The 17,977-nt window shown below is 44.6% G+C and overlaps 5 protein-coding genes across 5 annotated transcripts; 2 read left to right on the forward strand and 3 right to left on the reverse strand.

The window, feature by feature from the left end:
- Window positions 1-759: 759 nt before the first annotated feature.
- On the reverse strand, window positions 760-996 carry BJ212DRAFT_1209241 (DNA helicase Pif1 like protein; the record flags this gene model as incomplete). The annotated part of the gene is made up of 1 exon (XM_041329191.1): window positions 760-996. A coding segment is annotated over one exon (237 nt), but the record flags the coding sequence as incomplete, so codon positions are not given.
- A 3,111-nt stretch (window positions 997-4,107) lies between these two features.
- On the reverse strand, window positions 4,108-4,350 carry BJ212DRAFT_1231425 (uncharacterized protein; the record flags this gene model as incomplete). The annotated part of the gene is made up of 1 exon (XM_041329500.1): window positions 4,108-4,350. A coding segment is annotated over one exon (243 nt), but the record flags the coding sequence as incomplete, so codon positions are not given.
- Window positions 4,351-6,976: 2,626 nt separating this feature from the next.
- On the reverse strand, window positions 6,977-7,812 carry BJ212DRAFT_1486076 (uncharacterized protein; the record flags this gene model as incomplete). Its single annotated transcript, XM_041341072.1, has 3 exons — window positions 6,977-7,537; window positions 7,589-7,746; window positions 7,803-7,812. The coding sequence occupies 3 exons, from the start codon at window positions 7,810-7,812 to the stop codon at window positions 6,977-6,979; spliced, it is 729 nt and encodes a 242-aa protein (XP_041187510.1).
- A 639-nt stretch (window positions 7,813-8,451) lies between these two features.
- On the forward strand, window positions 8,452-9,812 carry BJ212DRAFT_1486077 (uncharacterized protein; the record flags this gene model as incomplete). The annotated part of the gene is made up of 3 exons (XM_041341073.1): window positions 8,452-8,664; window positions 8,728-8,871; window positions 8,922-9,812. 3 exons carry the CDS (start codon window positions 8,452-8,454, stop codon window positions 9,810-9,812), a joined length of 1,248 nt encoding a protein of 415 aa, XP_041187511.1.
- A 3,768-nt stretch (window positions 9,813-13,580) lies between these two features.
- On the forward strand, window positions 13,581-14,154 carry BJ212DRAFT_796429 (uncharacterized protein). The gene is made up of 2 exons (XM_041344090.1): window positions 13,581-13,742; window positions 13,788-14,154. The coding sequence occupies exons 1-2, from the start codon at window positions 13,654-13,656 to the stop codon at window positions 14,038-14,040; spliced, it is 342 nt and encodes a 113-aa protein (XP_041187512.1). The 5' UTR covers window positions 13,581-13,653; the 3' UTR covers window positions 14,041-14,154.
- The last annotated feature ends 3,823 nt before the right edge of the window (window positions 14,155-17,977 follow it).

Raw genomic sequence — 17,977 nt, forward strand, 5'->3', positions numbered from 1 at the left:
AGATTTACCTTGGTCTTGCTGTGATGTTCCAATTTGTAGAGTTGTTTGTGCTGGGACCACACCTGATCCTCGGTGTTCAAGAATATCATGCTGAGCTCGTGGCCAACTCTGATACAGCAACTGCTATGGCTTCAATTGCTTTTCAGGAGCACATTCATGTGTCAACTAGCAGTAGTGTGTAGCACAGGAGATGCTCAGTATGATTGATTTCCAATGGGGGCTGGTAGTATGCAGGGAGCGGGAGATTTTGTTTTTCTTATTCCAGATTTTGTACTTATTTATGTACAAGGACTCCCCTTCAGTCGGCTTTTGTATGATCAGGCAGGCACGCACAGTAGTGATACATCCTGATTACAGTAATAAGTTAGGAAATACCACATTAGCACAGTCTTGTCTCTCACTTGCCATGAAAGCTGTGAACTGTGGATCACCCATGGTCTGAACTGCAGTGTTGAGAGTCAAGATTCAAATGCTATTCCATAGCATCAATGACTTGACTGATGCTGCAAGAGTGGCAGTTTCTCCTGCTCCTCTGATGATAGGTCCTGCTTGTTGACAATCTCCTAAACATATGAAAGTGATTCCTCTGAAAGGTATTGTCAGATGATTGCAGATTGTATGGCAAAGTTCATCGACACTTTCCCACCCAGCTCTGTTCATAGCAGGGAGTTCATCCCAGATGATTGCTGTCATGTTTCAGATGAGATCTGCATGAGAGTGAGGGTGAATGGAACTGTGCAAATTGGCATTATCATCCATTACTGGGATGCCAAACATGTGGTGTGCTGTGTGTCCATGATTGTATGCAGTGGCACATAACACATTGCTTCCAACAATAAGAACAATTTGTTCTTGGGTGCATAATATTGTGCAGAGTGCTTTCACCAAAAACGTTTTCCCTTGACCTGGACATCCTTCAATGAAGAAGAAGTTGTTTCTGTTCTGGACTATGCTCTCTAAAATGCAGTTGAGAGTGTTTTGTTGCTCTCCATTCAATTGATCACCCATGTTATTGTCTCTGCATGTTCTCACTCTCGATAATGCAGTATATAGTTGTCCATGAGCAAAGGGATCTGTTTGCAAGTTGAGCACAGTTCATGCTAGCATCAGTCCTTGACAACCATTAAACATAGTTGTATACATCAGCAAATCCCTAAGTTAAGGTCCCCCCTTTTACAGCACTACATGATACCACACAGTGCCACACAGCACCATACAGCACTGTAAAAGGGGGGACCTTAACTTAGGATTTTGCTGATGTATGTGAGTTGAAGAGGAAATCATCTTTGATTCACTGTCCAGCTTGAACAGTTTGGATGGAATGAAAAGTTAATGTGGGGAATGCAGTGGCTTTCCAATGTGTTGAGAAGTTGGACTTTGACAAACCGACAATGTAGTGCAATCACATGCACGCACGCATTTCTGACCAATCCCTTTTCTACCAAGAGGTTTCATTGAATGGCGCAAATGCTGTTTTCTTTGAGGTCTAAGTGATGAGGAGGTACTCTAGGATGGGTCAACATTGTGAGATAGTCAGGAGTCTGTTCAGGTGCATTTAAAGGTGTGTGGTTGGCTTCCTTGAGGCTGTCTGAACTGAAATAAGATCCTATGTCTTGTCAGTGCTAAGCATGCATGACATCACTGTGGATTACTCACAAAAATCACTTGGCAAATTTTCCAGAATCTTGTCATTGAATTCATCAACATAGATATTGAGAGGGGAGAGGAATGTGTGCTGAAGACATGTCTCCGCATCTTGAAGCACATGTGGGGGGAAGAGGAAGTCAATAGTATCATTGAAATCTGTCGTGGCTGCTATGAGTGCAAGATTCTGTCAATTTCTGGAACAGTCTTCACTGATGCCTTCAAATTCTGCTTGGTTATTGTGTAGATAACATTGTTCATTGTAGACTTTGACAGAATGTCTGGGAGGGGATGGAAGGCCAAAGTCAGCGAGGTGTTTTCCTGAATGAGATAGTAGATCATCAATAATTTGCAGGCAGAATTCATAACCATTGGCTTCATTGCCAAGTCACTGAATGTGGTCCATGGATAGCATCTCTCGAAATTCCATCCACAATGGCATTGCTGGATAGCCTTCAATTACAATCTGCAAGAATGGAAATTGTAGTTGAGCAGGGGTGCAGTGAGATTCAATGGCCTTGCATAGTGCAAGATATCCTTCATTTTGGTTGTCAAACAAATCAAAGTCAGATGCTGCTTCATAGAAAGTATCAAAAGTGTGCCCTTGAATTATTCGAAGGTCAATGAATGATACTGCAGGTCAATGGAGAAGTAGAGCTCACAGATAGAAAAGCTCTCCAGACTGGATTGGTACAGTTTGGATTTGAGCTACTGTCATATCCGCATATCCGGATCTCAGATCCAATCCACATCTTATCTCCGATCCTATCCACATCTTATCTCCCTCCAACATCTCATTATCCATTCTGTCCACTTGTCCGGTCCAGTCCACAATTCATCCAAATCCACAACCAGTGCTCATCTCCTTTTGGTAGTCCCCTAACTCTGGTAATTTGGTTATTGGTATATCTGTCCTGCTCACTGATCTGTTACCTATGCTTAATTTCTGTTTCATTATTTGTGATCTGTTTCTACTTACCAATAGAATATCCATATGCTTCGTACATAGCCTCGGACCTCTGCTGATTGATCATTCCATTAGATACCTATAGTATATAACCTCCTGTAAATCTCTGTAACACTTCAGTTCAAATATCAACTTAGTTCTGCTCATTCCTGTCCTCCAGACCTGAGTATCTCTACTCTCATCACCCTCCGAGACTTAGGATTGATTCCTATAGTCTGTTAAGGTCGTACTCAAAGGGTAACTGGATCTGAAGGGCTTTGGCCTCAGCTCGTGTGCTGTGCCCCTTACCTGAGTATTGCCCCTTATTTCAGGAAGGCAAGTCTAGCGCATCCAGAAGGTCAGACGAGTAGCGTAATGGATCCAGATGACTTCTGGATGAGGGATAAGTATCGTATGGCTGATCCGGATGAGTCCAGACTAGAAACTAACAGTAGTGGACTGTTGGGGACAGAGGCAGATATGGATAGACTATAGGAATCAATCCTAAGTCTTGGAGGGTGACAAGAGTAGGGATACTCAAGTCCAGAGGACAGGAATGAGTAGAACTAAGATGATATTCAAACTGAGGTACTACAGAAAGTTACAGGAGGTTATATACTATAGGTATCTAATGGAATGATCAATCAGCAGAGTCCGAGGCTATGTACAAAGCATGTGGATAGTCTATTGGTAAGTAGAAACAGATCACAAATCATGAAATGGAAATGAAACATAGGTAGCAGATAAGGGAGCAGGATGGATATACAGATAACCAAAATACCAGAGTTAGGGGGTTACTGAAAAGAGATGAGTGCTGGTTGTGGATTTGGATGAGTTGTGGACCGGACCAGACAAGTGGACAGATTGAATGACGAGATGTTGGAGGGGGATAAGATGTGGATAGCATCAGAGATAAGATGTGGATCTGCGATAAGGGTTGGATCTGAGATCTGGATATGCAGATATGACATAGTCTATCTGCATCCACCTCCTTCTATGACAGCCACTACTGCTAGTTTCTAGTCTGGACTTGTCCAGATTAGCCTTATGATACTTATCCCACATCCAGAAGTCATCCGGATCTGCTATGCTACCTGTCTGACCCTCTGGATGCATTAGTCTTGCCTTCTTGAAATAAGGGGCAATACTTGAGTAAGGGGCACAGTGCACGAGCTGAGGCTGAAGCCCTTCAGATCCAGTTAGCCCTTGAGTACGACCTTAACAGCTACCTTCTCCAGATGAACTTGTTTTGAAGCCTTCTGTCAAGTGACACCTCCTTTTCATCTCTCAGGATAATCATTAGGCATAAGTTCATCTTCCATAGAGTACAGATAAAGTACAAATCGTTCAAAATATTCTTCATAGCAAAGTCCAGTGAGTTCATTGGCTTGTAGAAAGTAGTGATTTAAAAGGGAGGTGGATGATCTTTCTCCTCCTTGCTGACAAAACTGAGGAATGTTTGAGCTGGGAAGGTGAACTGGTAGGTTTGTAACTGAAGGTTCCTTTCAGGTGACCTCAAAATTGAGGATTTGCCAGGCTGCTTTTGGTGCTGATAAATATCTTCCTTTCTGATAATCATGAACTTCATTCAAGGGAACAGGCTCATTGGCATCAATGTCTTCTTTGATGGTGAAATGGGCAGTGTCAGGTCCTTTGTATAGATACTTGTACAGATAACTGAAGACTTTCATTGTGTAGACAATGTCAAAGTGAGAGTGACAGTCAGCCAAAGTGAGGAGTGCAGGACAATATGACACTACCCATATATCTTCATCTTTGCGTTGCTGCCAGTGTAATCTTCCATGCTCATCAACCGTCATTGATTGTTGTATATGTTGGGGAAAGCCATAGATACACTGACCATCTCGATTGCATCTGCTACCCAGTCGAGTTAGATGATCCCAGCTGTGTAACATGTATTTCTTGACTTTCTCATGAAGTGCAGGATTATTGTGCGGCAGCTCTGCAGATATGATGGTATCCAGGCATTCAAAAGGTGGCTCAGGATCCACCTAACTTGATTGTCAGATTCATTGCAATATGCCTGATCATTCACAGTGTGCTTACCTTGATAATGATGTGAGCATGCAGAAAGCCCCATTTCTGAAATTCAATGACTTTGATCATATATTTTTTGGTTCCAAAAGATGTGTGAAGAAAATGCAAGACTTTCTCAAAGTGCAATTTGAAAACTTGCATGACTACAACTGGGACATCAGAAGCAGATTGTCCTGGCTCCAGACATTCTTGAACTTCTGGCCAATCAGGATTGAAGGTCATGGTGCAGAAGAAACTCAGTTTGCCATATTTTCAACCAAGAGCCATAGCATCTGCTGTCTGTTCAGATGACCAAGCTTGTGAACCCATGAAGCTAGCGGGTAATTTGATTTCGGGGTGAAATTCTTCATCATTGTCTTTGTCATCATGACCAGCATCATTGGCATGAACTTCATGCCCATGAAAATGATGATTGTATGTAGGCCAGTCATTCTTCTTCCATGCATGAATACATGTCAACTAGATATTCACATGTCAGTTGCCCAAAGAGTGAAAAACAATTGTCATTATTGGCAAGCAAGTGACTGCAATACCATTCAATCTGTGAGAGGTGAGGGATTCCAGGTAGATCATCAACACCCCATCCTATGTCTGCATGAGGGAACAGAAGGACATAGTGGAGTGGTTCATAATGATGTGAGAGGATGTTGATGAATTCTGGCTCATGATTGCCATGTCATTGGATTACAATTGGGTGAGGGTTAATGGAGGTAGAATTGGATGCATGCATGACAGTGTCATATCCACATATCCAGATCTCAGATCCACATCTTATCTCCCTCCAACATCTCGTCATCCAATCTGTTCCACTCATCTGGTCCGGTCCACAACTCATCTGAATCCACAACCAGCACTCATCTCCTTTTGGTAACCCCCTAACTCCGGTATTTTGGTTATCTGTATATCCATCCTGCTCCCTTATCCGCTACCTATGTTTCATTTCCATTTCATGATTTGTGATCTGTTTCTACTTACCAATAGACTATCCACATGCTTTGTACATAGCCTCGGACTCTGCTGATTGATCATTCCATTAGATACCTATAGTATATAACCTCCTGTAACTTTCTGTAGTACCTCAGTTTGAATATCATCTTAGTTCTACTCATTCCTGTCCTCTGGACTTGAGTATCCCTACTCTTGTCACCCTCTGAGACTTAGGATTGATTCCTATAGTCTATCCGTATCTGCCTCTGTCTCCGACAGTCCATTACCATTAGTTTCTAGTCTGGACTTGTCCAGATTAGCCTTACGATACTTATCCCTCATCCAGAAGTCATCTGGATCCATTATGCTACTCGTCCGACCTTCTGGATGTGCTAGTCTTGCCTTCCTGAAATGAGGAGCAATACTCGGGTAAGGGGCACAGCGCATGAGCTGAGGCCGAAGCCCTTTGGACCCAGTTACCCTTTGAGTACGACCTTAACAGACAGCTGCAAAGTCTCCATTGGATGAAAAGTCTTTTAATTCCAAAATGCGGCATGTGTGACATGAAGATTGATGGAAATGGTGCAGGTGATGGACATATGGATTGACTCCATCAATGTCATTACTAATGGCTTGGACAACAATGCCATGGACTCCAAATTGTTGGGCTTTCAATTTGCACTGGTGTTCATCATATAAAAACCAATGTATGGAGTGTTCAGTGTATTTGGTGTTTTGAATGAGATGATATGTACAACCTGTGATGGCAACTGCAGGTGGACCTGCCCCAATGCCAGTAGAAAAATGTTTGAACCCCCCTGAAACTCCAATGCCAGTGAAGGAAAATAAATTGTTGATGACATGACTGAATTCAACTAAATGTTGATGGCATGCATCATCTTGTAGTAAGTATCCCATTTGTGGAGGAAGTGAACACAAACATGGTAGAACTCTTGTGCCATTTCCACAACAAAAACTATTCACTTCAGTAGATAATAGTAAAGCATGGCAATGAGGACATCGTCAGTTCCATGTTGCTGGAGTGATAGGTGCTGGTGGATGATCTCATAACTGGGTCCACCAATAAACAGGTACTGGTGAAGGAGTGGGCTGTCTTGCAGGAGCAGGCAATGGAGCAGGGGTTGCTGTTAACAAAGGTAGTGATGGTAATCAAGATTGTGAGCCAAAAATGCTGTGTGCCATATTCTAAGTACAGTTATTGATTGTTCACATTTGCATGACAAAAATTGGCAGACTGACTGAGCATTGTACTGATTGACAGTGTTTCAGCCTTTCTCTTGCTGCACAAACAGAATCTGCTCATGCTCTATGCTTGCACAATTGATCTTTTTCATGTGGAACAGCCATCAAAATTCAGTGTTAGATACAAGATAGAAAGTGTTATTTGGAAAGGCGAGCAACTTTGTGAGGTGCAATGGAGGTGGATGCTTCACCATCCCTATCTTTGTCATCATCATCATCACATGCTCTTTTACCTTTATTCTGATCATTGCTTTCAATGTCTTCTTTTTTCTCCTTTCCCTTTCCTTTCCCCTTCCCTTTCAGCTTCTCCTTGTCCTTATGTGCTCCTCCCCAGTCAAACTGCTTGAGATGAATAGCAGGAACATTTTCAGATCTGTCATCAGTAGTGGTAACAGTATCCAAGGGACCTAATGCAATATCTTTGATGGTCACAATGCATTGATCTCCAGTAATACTTTGGACTGTGCCTTGAACAATGACATGCTTGCTAGCAGTGGGCAAGGGAGTTTTAGAGAAATGGGGGTGTCCTTTGGGATAGTAACAGTGAACTTGCATGTTTTGTTGTGGACCCACAATGTACTGAGAAACATCCATATCAAAACCATTTTCTTGGTTGAGTGTAAAAGCACCCCACGAAACCTTTCCTGCTATGATTATTGTTGGAAAGGTGCAAGCACCATCAGGAAGAGGTTGTAGGTCCTATTTAAATAGATGGATAAGTCAATTCAAGCATGAAAGAATTATAGTTACACCATTAGCAAAGAGATGAAGAGAATGTGCTGATTTGCCTTCATCATCAATGATAGGACCAATACTAGTTGTCCTCACATCCAAGAGATAGATGCTATCTTCAGCAGAAGCAGTGTTTGCACCAAAAGTAAACACATTGATATGAACATCTCCTATTTCTGGAGTCACAATAAAGCCATCATATCACCAATAATTCTTTTTGTTGATCTGATACCTGCTTCCATTCTGAAGTCCAACAACACCATGAAATGAAGTGGATGTCACCATAATAGTTATGAGCAAAGAGCAGCAAAAAGGAGTCAGAATCATGAGTGCAAAACAACACAGCATGACATGGTGGATGCAATAGCACCTATTCCTGGCAGCATCTCATGCTTAATATATGTAGACAAGTGTTCCATTCACCATCAATTTGCAGGTGATCAGTCCTTCTTTGGACACTTTCTACCGTGAATTACAATAAGAGATAATGCCTGTACACTACTTCATTTGCTGTTGTCTTTTCCTCTTCTTCTCTTGCAAATAGTGTTCAAATGTCTTGCCAACATAGTACTCTTGAAAGTGTGGGGTATAGTTGTCCATGTGTGAACAAATTTGTGCACAGGTCAAGCATGGCTTTCTATGTTGGAGATACTGTAGAGACACACATTAAGAGCCTGTTCAGCAACTGTTATTTAACGATATTTGGAACGGGGTGTAGGAGTAGCATGCAAGCCAGTATGTCAGAGTTTTAATAATCTCTCCTTCCAACTATGAACAGTCCTACATGTACCACCAAGCATTGACTTACTACCCAGCAGCGAAGACAGATCTTCGCAACTGTAACTGCCCTTGTAATCTCTGCTCAATTTGAACTTCTGCATATGGCCCAAAAGGATGATAACAAGCTACCCAAAGCCCATTGGAATGATGCAGAAGTGGACGAATACCTGAAGTATCTGATCACACAGAAATCTAAGATTGCAGGAACGTCATTCAAAGATGACATCTACTATGAGTCTGCAATAAAGATTGCAGGACTGAGGACACTTGGCCCACCCAAGACTGGGCCACATTGCAAAATGAAATGGCAATCTGTATATTCCCCATCCTCTTACTCAGCTGGTAACTGATCACTAATCAACACTACCCCTATATAGCTGAAGCAGACCCACAACACCATTGAGAGATATCAGAACAGTCGATCAGGATGTCATTGGGATAATGAGAATGGCACTAATATTCAGGAGGAGGCAGCAGAAACTCAGTGGCAACAATTTATTAATGCCAGCCCAAGCAACAAGGTATGTAAATATGCTCAGATCTCCAGCTGCTCCTTACCTTTTATTTTGAGACAATGAAACCATTCAAAAATGCTGGATGGAGATTTTGGCTCCAGATGTTGGAGATCATGCCAAATGGGAGTGGCACTGAGGGCACTGCCACCTATAACCTGGCTTCATTGGCCACACAGGCTTCAGAATACATCACTGAGGCCAACACTGAGGCCAGTGGATCAGCAGTTGCTGCCGCTAGCACCAAGGCCAGCAGCATTGCTATGGGGCTTGCCATTAGCATGCCTGGTGCTCGCAATGACACCGGTAGCAAAGGGCCTGCAGCTGCTGGCTTTGCATGGGACCAAGTCATGTCCACCCTTCCATCCACTAACCCTGGAATCATATCCAGCAGTTCCATGAACCCCCCCCCCCCTCCCCCATCTTCAGTTGCAGCCTCAAATAGTAGCACCAGAAAACATTCACATTCCGACATGCTCTTTTCCTCCAGCACCACCCAAACTTCATTATCACAGATGGATTCCCCCACCCTCAACAAGAAGCCAAAGTTGTCAGTATATGGTGGCAGTACCATGTCACATGTCACTGGTCAATGCTCAGGCTCCAAGGCCGCCAAGGACACTGCCAGCACTGCTGCATTTATGAACCTTCAAGGTTCCATAAACCACCTGATGGGCAGTCTTGGATATATGCTGGCCAGCACTGATGAGAGTTGTGTATTGAATGAGAGATCACAGGCCTTGGCTGTGATGCAAGATGACGAGTGCATCTTGCTGACTGACAAGGTCACCCTCATGAATGTGTTTGCAAGGAGCCTGCCAATTTGTGCCACATACTTGTCCAGCAAGCTCAAGAATCATCTACCTTACCTGCAATCAGTTATCTACCAGGCTGCCAGGGGGGATTATGGCCTGCTGTCATATCCCACAATCCAGACTCACATTCCATAATATTCCCACACCTTCTGAGCCTACATCTGGACCCCATATCTGACTCATTGCCAGATCCCCTTCCACTGTGTGCTCCACACCTCAGTAGGATCAACTCCACTCTGGATTTACCCCTGAGCTCTGGACCTCTGGATCCTCACTGCTAGCCTGATCCATACCACCCTGTCCCATCCACCCTATGCACACTCCATCCAGCAAGACATCTGGACTTCACCTCATCTCAGATTTCGGACTATATCCACCTTCTCATATCCCGGTCCTGTATCCACCTTGTCTTCCAGATCCCCAGATCTCTGGACCTCCGGATATTAACTCCGGACCTATTCCCACCCTCTGTCCAATATCCTGCGCCTATCCCCATTTAGGCATCTCTGCCTTTCCAGCTTTTGGTTACCTCCTGTTCTGTCTTGCTGTTAAGGTCGTGTGCTCAAGGGGGTTGGATCACAAGGGCTTGGCCTTAGCTCATACGCTGTGCCCCTTTCCTGAGTATGTGCCCTTAATTTCCAGGGGCTAGAACAGTCATCCAGAGTTTCTGGGATTTGACTAGGGTGGACAATGGACATCTGGATGTTACCTGGGCAAGTGGATAAGACTAATCTGGACAAAGTCCAGACTAGAAACTAACAGAGGATAGACTACCTTAAGGTAGAGTCAGAAATGTAGTCTAGGATGCAATCCTAAGACTCGGAATATGACAAGAGACTTATCTCAAGTCTAGAGGACACAGGAATGAGCAGGAACTAAGATGATATTCAAACTGGAGTATTTCCGAGAGTTACAGGAGGTTTATATACTGTAGGTATCATATAGGAATCAGTCAGCAAACATAAAGGCTATGTACGAAGCATATGCAAAGTCTATTAGTAAGTAGGACAGATCACAAATAATGTACACCGGAAATGAAATGTATGTAATGGATCAATAATCAAAAGGGAAACATGGTTAACCAGAGTCCAGAGACAGGGGAAGTCTAAATGGGGTTGGGCGCTGATATAGGGTTTGGACTCCAGAAGGGAGATAAAGATAGATCAGATCATCTGAGATCTGGATCTCGGATCCAGATATCTGGAGAAGTGGATTTAGAGTTGAGAGTCCAGAATGGCATATGACACTTGCTTATTGATCCTTGTATGAGTCTTCATCTCCAAGTTCATTTACTTATGTTCTGTCTTACTTACTAATGTGTTTCCACATGCTTGTACATAGCCTTGCTCCTTTGCTTACTGATCACCTCAGATATTGTCCAGTATATAACCCCTGTAGATACTCCTGTAGTTTCCTTAGTTTGAATATCATCTTAGACTTTGCTCTACTTGCCCAATCCTCTCTCAGACTTTGGTCCACCTAAGTCTGTCCTATCCATCAGGCCTAGGGATTGATTCCCTAGGCTGGAGCTTTGCCTTTCTGGCACTTACCCTCTTTCTGGACTTTGGTCCACTTCCTGTCTCTCTGACTCTACCTAAGGGTAGTCTACCTCTGTTTGCTTCTACATTGGACTTCATCTGATGTAGCCCCTATTCCTTCCAGACCTCCAAATGTCCTGTCCTTTGGATGTTCTGTCCTCCTAACCCTCAGACATCCTATCCTCCTGTCCTTCAGACATCCTGCCCTCTGTACCTTTAGACATCCTGTCCTTTTGTCCTCTGTCATCCTGCCCTCCTGTCCTCCTGTCCTCCTGTCCTCCATCATCCTGCCCTCCTGTCCTCCTGTCCTCCTGTCCCCTGGACCTTCGGACCTCCCATCCTTCCATCCTGTTTCCTGTAGAAGTATTACCTTGCAGTGGGAACTCTCCTGAGCACTTCCTGCATTCCTCCAGAATTCTCCCATGCTCCTCCAGAAGTCCTCTAGCACTCCACCAGAGTAGCCAGCCTCTGGAAGTCCTCTGGACTTCGTCAGACCATCATCGGACCTCATATGAAATGAAGGGCCCATACTCAGATAAGGGGCACAGTGTACAAGCTGAGGCCAAGCCCCCCTGAGTTAGTCTCTCTCCTTTGAGCAACATGGTTCTTAACACCTGCTGTAATCATGTTCTTCATGTGTCATTCTGTATTGCAAGTTGTTTGTTTTAGCCATCACTCTTTGATATGCAGTGCATCTTCATTTGTTGTATAATGTACACTACAATACATTGTGAATGTTATAGATCATTGTTGTCTGCATCATCCTCACTCCCATAGTACTCATCCATGTCTTCCTCTTCCTTTGGATCTTTGTCAATATCTAAGAAGTGAAACATGTCTACTAAATCACACTCATGTAAAATTCTCTGATAGTCCTCCCACATCTCCATGGCCATGTGATCGCAAAATGTGTTTGCATTTGCATCATCGCCAACAATCATACCATCATGTGCTTCGTCAGGTTGCCCTTGATAGGTGGGCTTGTCATTGAAGACAGCTCTCTGAGGCAGAGGCCCTTCACCTGGGTCATGGACACTTATGTAGTTATGTAGAGCACATAGCACTGCAGGAATGTGAGCTTGAATTTGAATCTTGTACTCAGGGGATATTAAAAGGATGTGAAAGTGCCACTTCACAACACTGAAAATATGTTCAATGACATTGTGAGCAGGCACATGATGAAGATTGAATAATTCTTCCTTGTTGACAGGCCTAAAAATATTATTGGATGAGCCAGACTACAAAAGAGAACTGTTAAGTTTTACCTGACACTGGCATGACCCCATTCGGCCAGATGGTAACAAACACCATGGTAAGGGACCAAAAGTTGTTGGCACAAGGAGAACCCTAGGTCTGCAAGAAGATATTTTCCTGGTGGGATATCCAAGCCATTACTATGAGCTTCACCCCAGAGCCATGCATCTGTTGCTGATCCCTCCCATCCCATCAGTGCAAAGGTAAACCCAAGGTCAAAGTCACAAATGAAGAGACAGTTTTGAGAGATGAAACCTTTTTGGTTGTAGTACAAGTGGCGGCTGGCTGAGGGAGGGAATGTGTGGATGTGGCTACCATTGATGGCTCCAATAGCATCCCAAAAGTATGGCCAACATTTTGGATTGTTGCGAATCATGCTGGAGACAGGTGCATCAGCAACAGGAAGGTGAATGTGAGTGGTGTAGAAGGGGTGGGATGTGAATATATGTAGCATCTTTCAGAAATATCTATCAGGCAGAGTTAGCTGAGGTGTGAAACATACATGAAATCACAAACTTCGAAATAGTAGTGTTTGATCACTGGAATCATTCTGCAATGTGTCTGACGGTTAATCCTGTTACACAGGTGTACAGAAAAATAGCCAGCTGCTCTTCGAGCGACACATAGCATGAATCAGTGTGACCAAAGCCATGAAGGTCACAGACTAAGCTCTCAAAGACATGAACATTTATGCCAAGTTCACAGTGGATGCACTCCAGATGGCCAACAATTAATTCAATTACCCACTCTTGCCCTGTGAGGGCTGATGTATGGTAGGGCTCAGGGTCATCTGGGATCTGCTGCAGAAGGATTTGCACTGTGGCAGCAACTAGTATGCTGAGGAGAAGGGCAATATAGCGAAGAATGCATTGGTGGACCGAAGCTTGTGCCAGATGAGCCTGGTCAGGGTGAGTCTGGTCCATGAGTTGGACTAGACGGGTCACAAGGGGTGCCTGTTGAGTAAAAAGGTTAGCGACCAGCGGATGCATGTGTCCTGGGTCCATAACTATCGCTACTGCTGTGATCTACTACTATGATCCACAGCCCCATATGTTATCGCTATCGATCTTACCGGCTACTTTCAGACTCAGCTTGTATCTCCATAAGTAACGTTCGTGCTACCCACAATTTTGTTCGGTTTGCAAAATTTCGGTTGCTGAACGGGCTCTTAATGGCGCTTTAATATGCATATCAGTTGGGTCTCACGGGAAAAGCGGCAGAATGGCAGTTCAGCTGAAGCAAAAAAGGCCGACCATAACGAGAGCATTGCTTGGTACGTCCCTTCCCACGTTCTGTCCCCCTGTCTGCTTATATGCAGCCTTTTGCACCGTCTGCAACGACATGAGCACACTTTCCATCACTCGTACCTGTATCCTGCTCACTTGCGTCGTCCAACGGAACATTCTCTTACTCCCTTGACACCCAGCTCACCCATGCACAGTGCCTCTCAGAGCAATCTACTGCGTCCTCACATTCGAATGCCATCTTTGGCACTCCCGTTCCACATCGGCGCCTCTCCGTCTGTCCTCCCTTTGCAAATCGTTCACATTGACCTTCGCAAGCTTCTGTGACATGCGTGTGGATCCGGAAGGTTACAGCGAGAATTTGTTCAAGACTGCCGAATTTCGCCATAGCGGAGGGTATCCTGTCGCAGCTATCGTTGGTATTAGGGTAAAGTAAGTCCCCACGCAGCCCGCTACTCCAGGGACACCGTCAATGAGGAACGTCATAACGCCCTATTCAAAAACAAAACATAAAGTCCCCGCTCTCTCCGTAATCTCTTCGCCAAAGACACCTCCATGCAAATTTCGAGTACTACCCACCACCGCAATAAAAGCAGCCACACCCATCAAGCAGCCAACATTCCGCAAGGACACATGCCTTCTCTATCCGTCTGCTCCGATGAAGAGGAGAAAGCACGTTCTCAACGTGCGAAGAAGCCCCGTATGAGGGAACCTTCGTGGTCGTTAATCGCGTCTCAAGATGCACATGCATGATAGACCCTGCTAGTTTTGGCATCAACGCAAATTATTAGTATATCGTTTGTGCATAAGGATCTGACTGGCGGGTCGGGGTGAACACTGCCCAAGGCTTCCTCTAACTCATCAGATAACGACAACGAGTTTTCGACGGCAAGGGGTATAGACTACTGCAACAACCGTCTCCCTTGCCCGTGTCCTTGCCGAAGGCGAAACCAAAGGCAAAGGAGACGGAGGAACCGAAGAAGACGACAACAACAAAACCAAAGCCCATCCGCTGCTACCTCATGCGAGACTCTTCGATGTTTAGTCCTGAACTCCCTTGTCCACAGGCAGCTCCATCACGTGTCCCGTTGTCGTTTCCCATCGGATCTCCTGTTGTGATATCGCTCGCGTCTACCGTAATTGTATACCCGAGTGTATATCCGCTAAACCTCTGCTCGCTACCCAGAAGCGTCTACGCACACTTCACCGTACTGCATGTAGGATCTCGTTTGGGAGTTTGAGGGCTGCGACTGCTGTTTCGCTCCTCGAGCTCGTCGGTGACCTTGATTTATCCATTCACCAGTGCATCCATCTCATCCCGTCATTACTCCTGAACCACCGAAACTGGAGTCATCACACATTTATTAACTTCCCATGGAAACATATACCATCACCGCCCATTCGTCATCGCTTTCGTTCCTACTGCCTCCGCTCCTGTCCACATCATTTGATCGTTCTTTCTCTGTACAACAATCCCCTCCTTTGTTGCGCAATCTCCCCTCTCTCCCCTCTTTGTACAACCTCATACTTTCTTTGTACGACTGCCCTCGTCGCTACACACGTCGATGGTATCATTGATGGGCCGAGGCCGAACCCCTCACTCAACTGGCAAGAATACCAGATACCAAAAGCATCACGAACAATTCTCCAATCTCTTGGGACGACCAAATATTCCGCGCGAGTCACTGCCTTGCGATCTCAGATCTCATCAATAACTTTTACCTTGATCCCATTGGTATCCCTGGATGCGCATTATCTTTCTACTGGAATTCAGGCTGGAACACTTACTTCGACCAATCAGATACCATCCCTCAAATATCACTTCGGCGGTGTAAGCGCTAGATTGTGGTATATCAAGCACGAATCCAATCGTTATCGCCCACCAAGTTCCCCCGCTCGCTCACTCTCATCATCTAATAGTATGACTCTGGTCTCGAATGATCCCAGTTGGTGGCCATTGATCAATGCGAATCTTATTGGCAGCTATTTTATAGGTTCGTTCAGAGCCAGCCACAAGATGACAGTGATGATTCGATTCGCCTTGACTCCAATTTCACAGTTGCTGCCTCTGTCGGGCTGGTGTACGATTGGGGTGAGCAAGACTAAGTATGAAAAGACCACTGATATCCTTATGGTATTCCCAGCGCTTACATTCGGACAAGAGGTACGTTGATCCATTACTGTAGCAGCCAACTCGTTTAGAATTGTGCTTATAGATTGAACTGATCTGGGTGAGTACGAGACTCCCACATCAAAAGAACGACATGAAAATATAACTTGTTCATGGCAGAGGCAACGCTGGTCCCTGATGACCTTTCTCTATCTTAGTGTATGTGCCTTGTATTTTAATATTTACTCTTAGCAAGTCCAAGTCCTGCTGACTTCTATATATCCTAGGTGCGCTATGCTGGAATTGGATATCTTGTGTACGTTTGGATGTTTAAGCCATTGATGTTGCGCTCATCACCCATCTCTCACAATCAGGATGTTCATACTGGGTACGCATCCTCGCATAGATTCTGTTTCTTTCTTGTGATGTGCGACATACAGTCGGTCTTCCAACAATTTCACAAACAGATGCAGTGCGTATTCCGCATGATGCCTTCAATTCCCATCCAAACACTAAACTATCATGCAGGGGTGAGTGAGATTCTCGAACAACTCGTTGACTCAACATAACTACTCCCACAGTTGTGAGTTTGTTTCGAACCTGTGAGCTTCCGAAACTGATAACTGATGTTGCTGGATTTGTCAGGTCTTATCATCATCGATGCACTTGATTGGATGTGTGTCGCTGTAAATGTAATACTGGGCGGTGAGCTATACACCTCCGTGACATTGACTTGACTGAAAGACCATACAAGTGATCATGATCGCTCGGTTACATGCCATGTATCAGCGATCCAGAAAGACGCTGATATTTCTTGTTACCACCTTTGTGGCCATCAGAATTGCCAACGCAGTGATGACCATAAGATCAATGATGTATAATGCAGGGGGTAAGTGTTAATCATGTGTGAAATATGTAAGTGCAGTCAGGCTCATTTGAGAAATATCAGAGGAAATTATTCTCTCCGGTACCTATCAGTGCATGGTTGACTACGGAGGAGATTTCTTATTTCTTTCTTCCATGACGTGGATACTTGGAACTGTATGGGAGGTCCTTGCGCTGTGTCTTGCGGTCTGGATTGCTGTAAAGCACTTCCGTGAACTGCGACAACACTCAACAACAGGTATTATCGGGGACTGTTTCACGGTGTTAATACAAACTCATGTTGGTTACTTTGCGAGGTGCGCTCATAGTGTGAATGTGGTTCTCTTGTTCCGCTGACGTTTTGCACGTTCTAGTTTTTTGGCTGTCTCTTGCTTCAAAATCGGTTTATTCTCTCCGACGCTCTTAGCGGTATGCCGATCTGTCACTGCCCTCTACATGTGACCATGGTTCATCATCTCTATAGGACTCAAATCCCCTGGATACTCAGATTTATCTCGGTTTTTCTACGGTGTTCCAATCTGTAGAGTTGTTTGTGCTGGGACCACGCCTGATCCTTGGTGTTCGAGAATATCACGCTGAGCTCGTGGCCAACTCTGACACAGCAACCGCTATGACTTCAATTGCTTTTCAGGAGCGCACTCATGTGACAACTAGCAGTAGCGTGTAGCTCGATATGATTGGTTTGCAATGAGTGGGTAGTATGCAGGGAGCAAAAGAATCCGTTTTTATTTATTCCAGGTTTTGTCGTAGTACTTATTTATGTAAGTTGGGAAGTAGATATAGGTCATACAAGAGCTTTTGGTGGATTGTTACTAGTAGAGATCTCTCCCTGATGCTGAACTTCACGCACTTGATCTCAGTAGTGCTGTCAAGATCGTAGCGGCTAGTGGAAGTCTGTTCGTTCATGAGGCGATCGCTGAAAGTTGGCTGTTTCCGGGACCACGAGAAGTAGTGAACCTGTGGACCCTTTCAGCACCCCTGTTCATCTTAGTTGCTCCAGGGTTATGCACTGAGTACCTCTAACTGCTAGTAGGACTTTGGCTCATTAACCAGGATACTTCATTGAGCCCAAACGGATCCGGTGCTCTGAGATTAATGTGAGTGAGGTGATGAGCGGATGGGATGAAAATGTATGAGTAATGCACCTGAAGTCGAGTGTGGTGAAGGGATCCGAAACGCAACGAGCAGCCCCTCAGTAACTAGTGACTCCTTCTTGCACCATAGGCACTATGGGCGTGGCACGATAAAAAGTCGAAATGAGTGACTAGA

This window comes from Suillus subaureus (genome assembly GCF_016647635.1).
Source record: "Suillus subaureus strain MN1 chromosome Unknown BJ212scaffold_49, whole genome shotgun sequence".
Taxonomy (NCBI): domain Eukaryota; kingdom Fungi; phylum Basidiomycota; class Agaricomycetes; order Boletales; family Suillaceae; genus Suillus; species Suillus subaureus.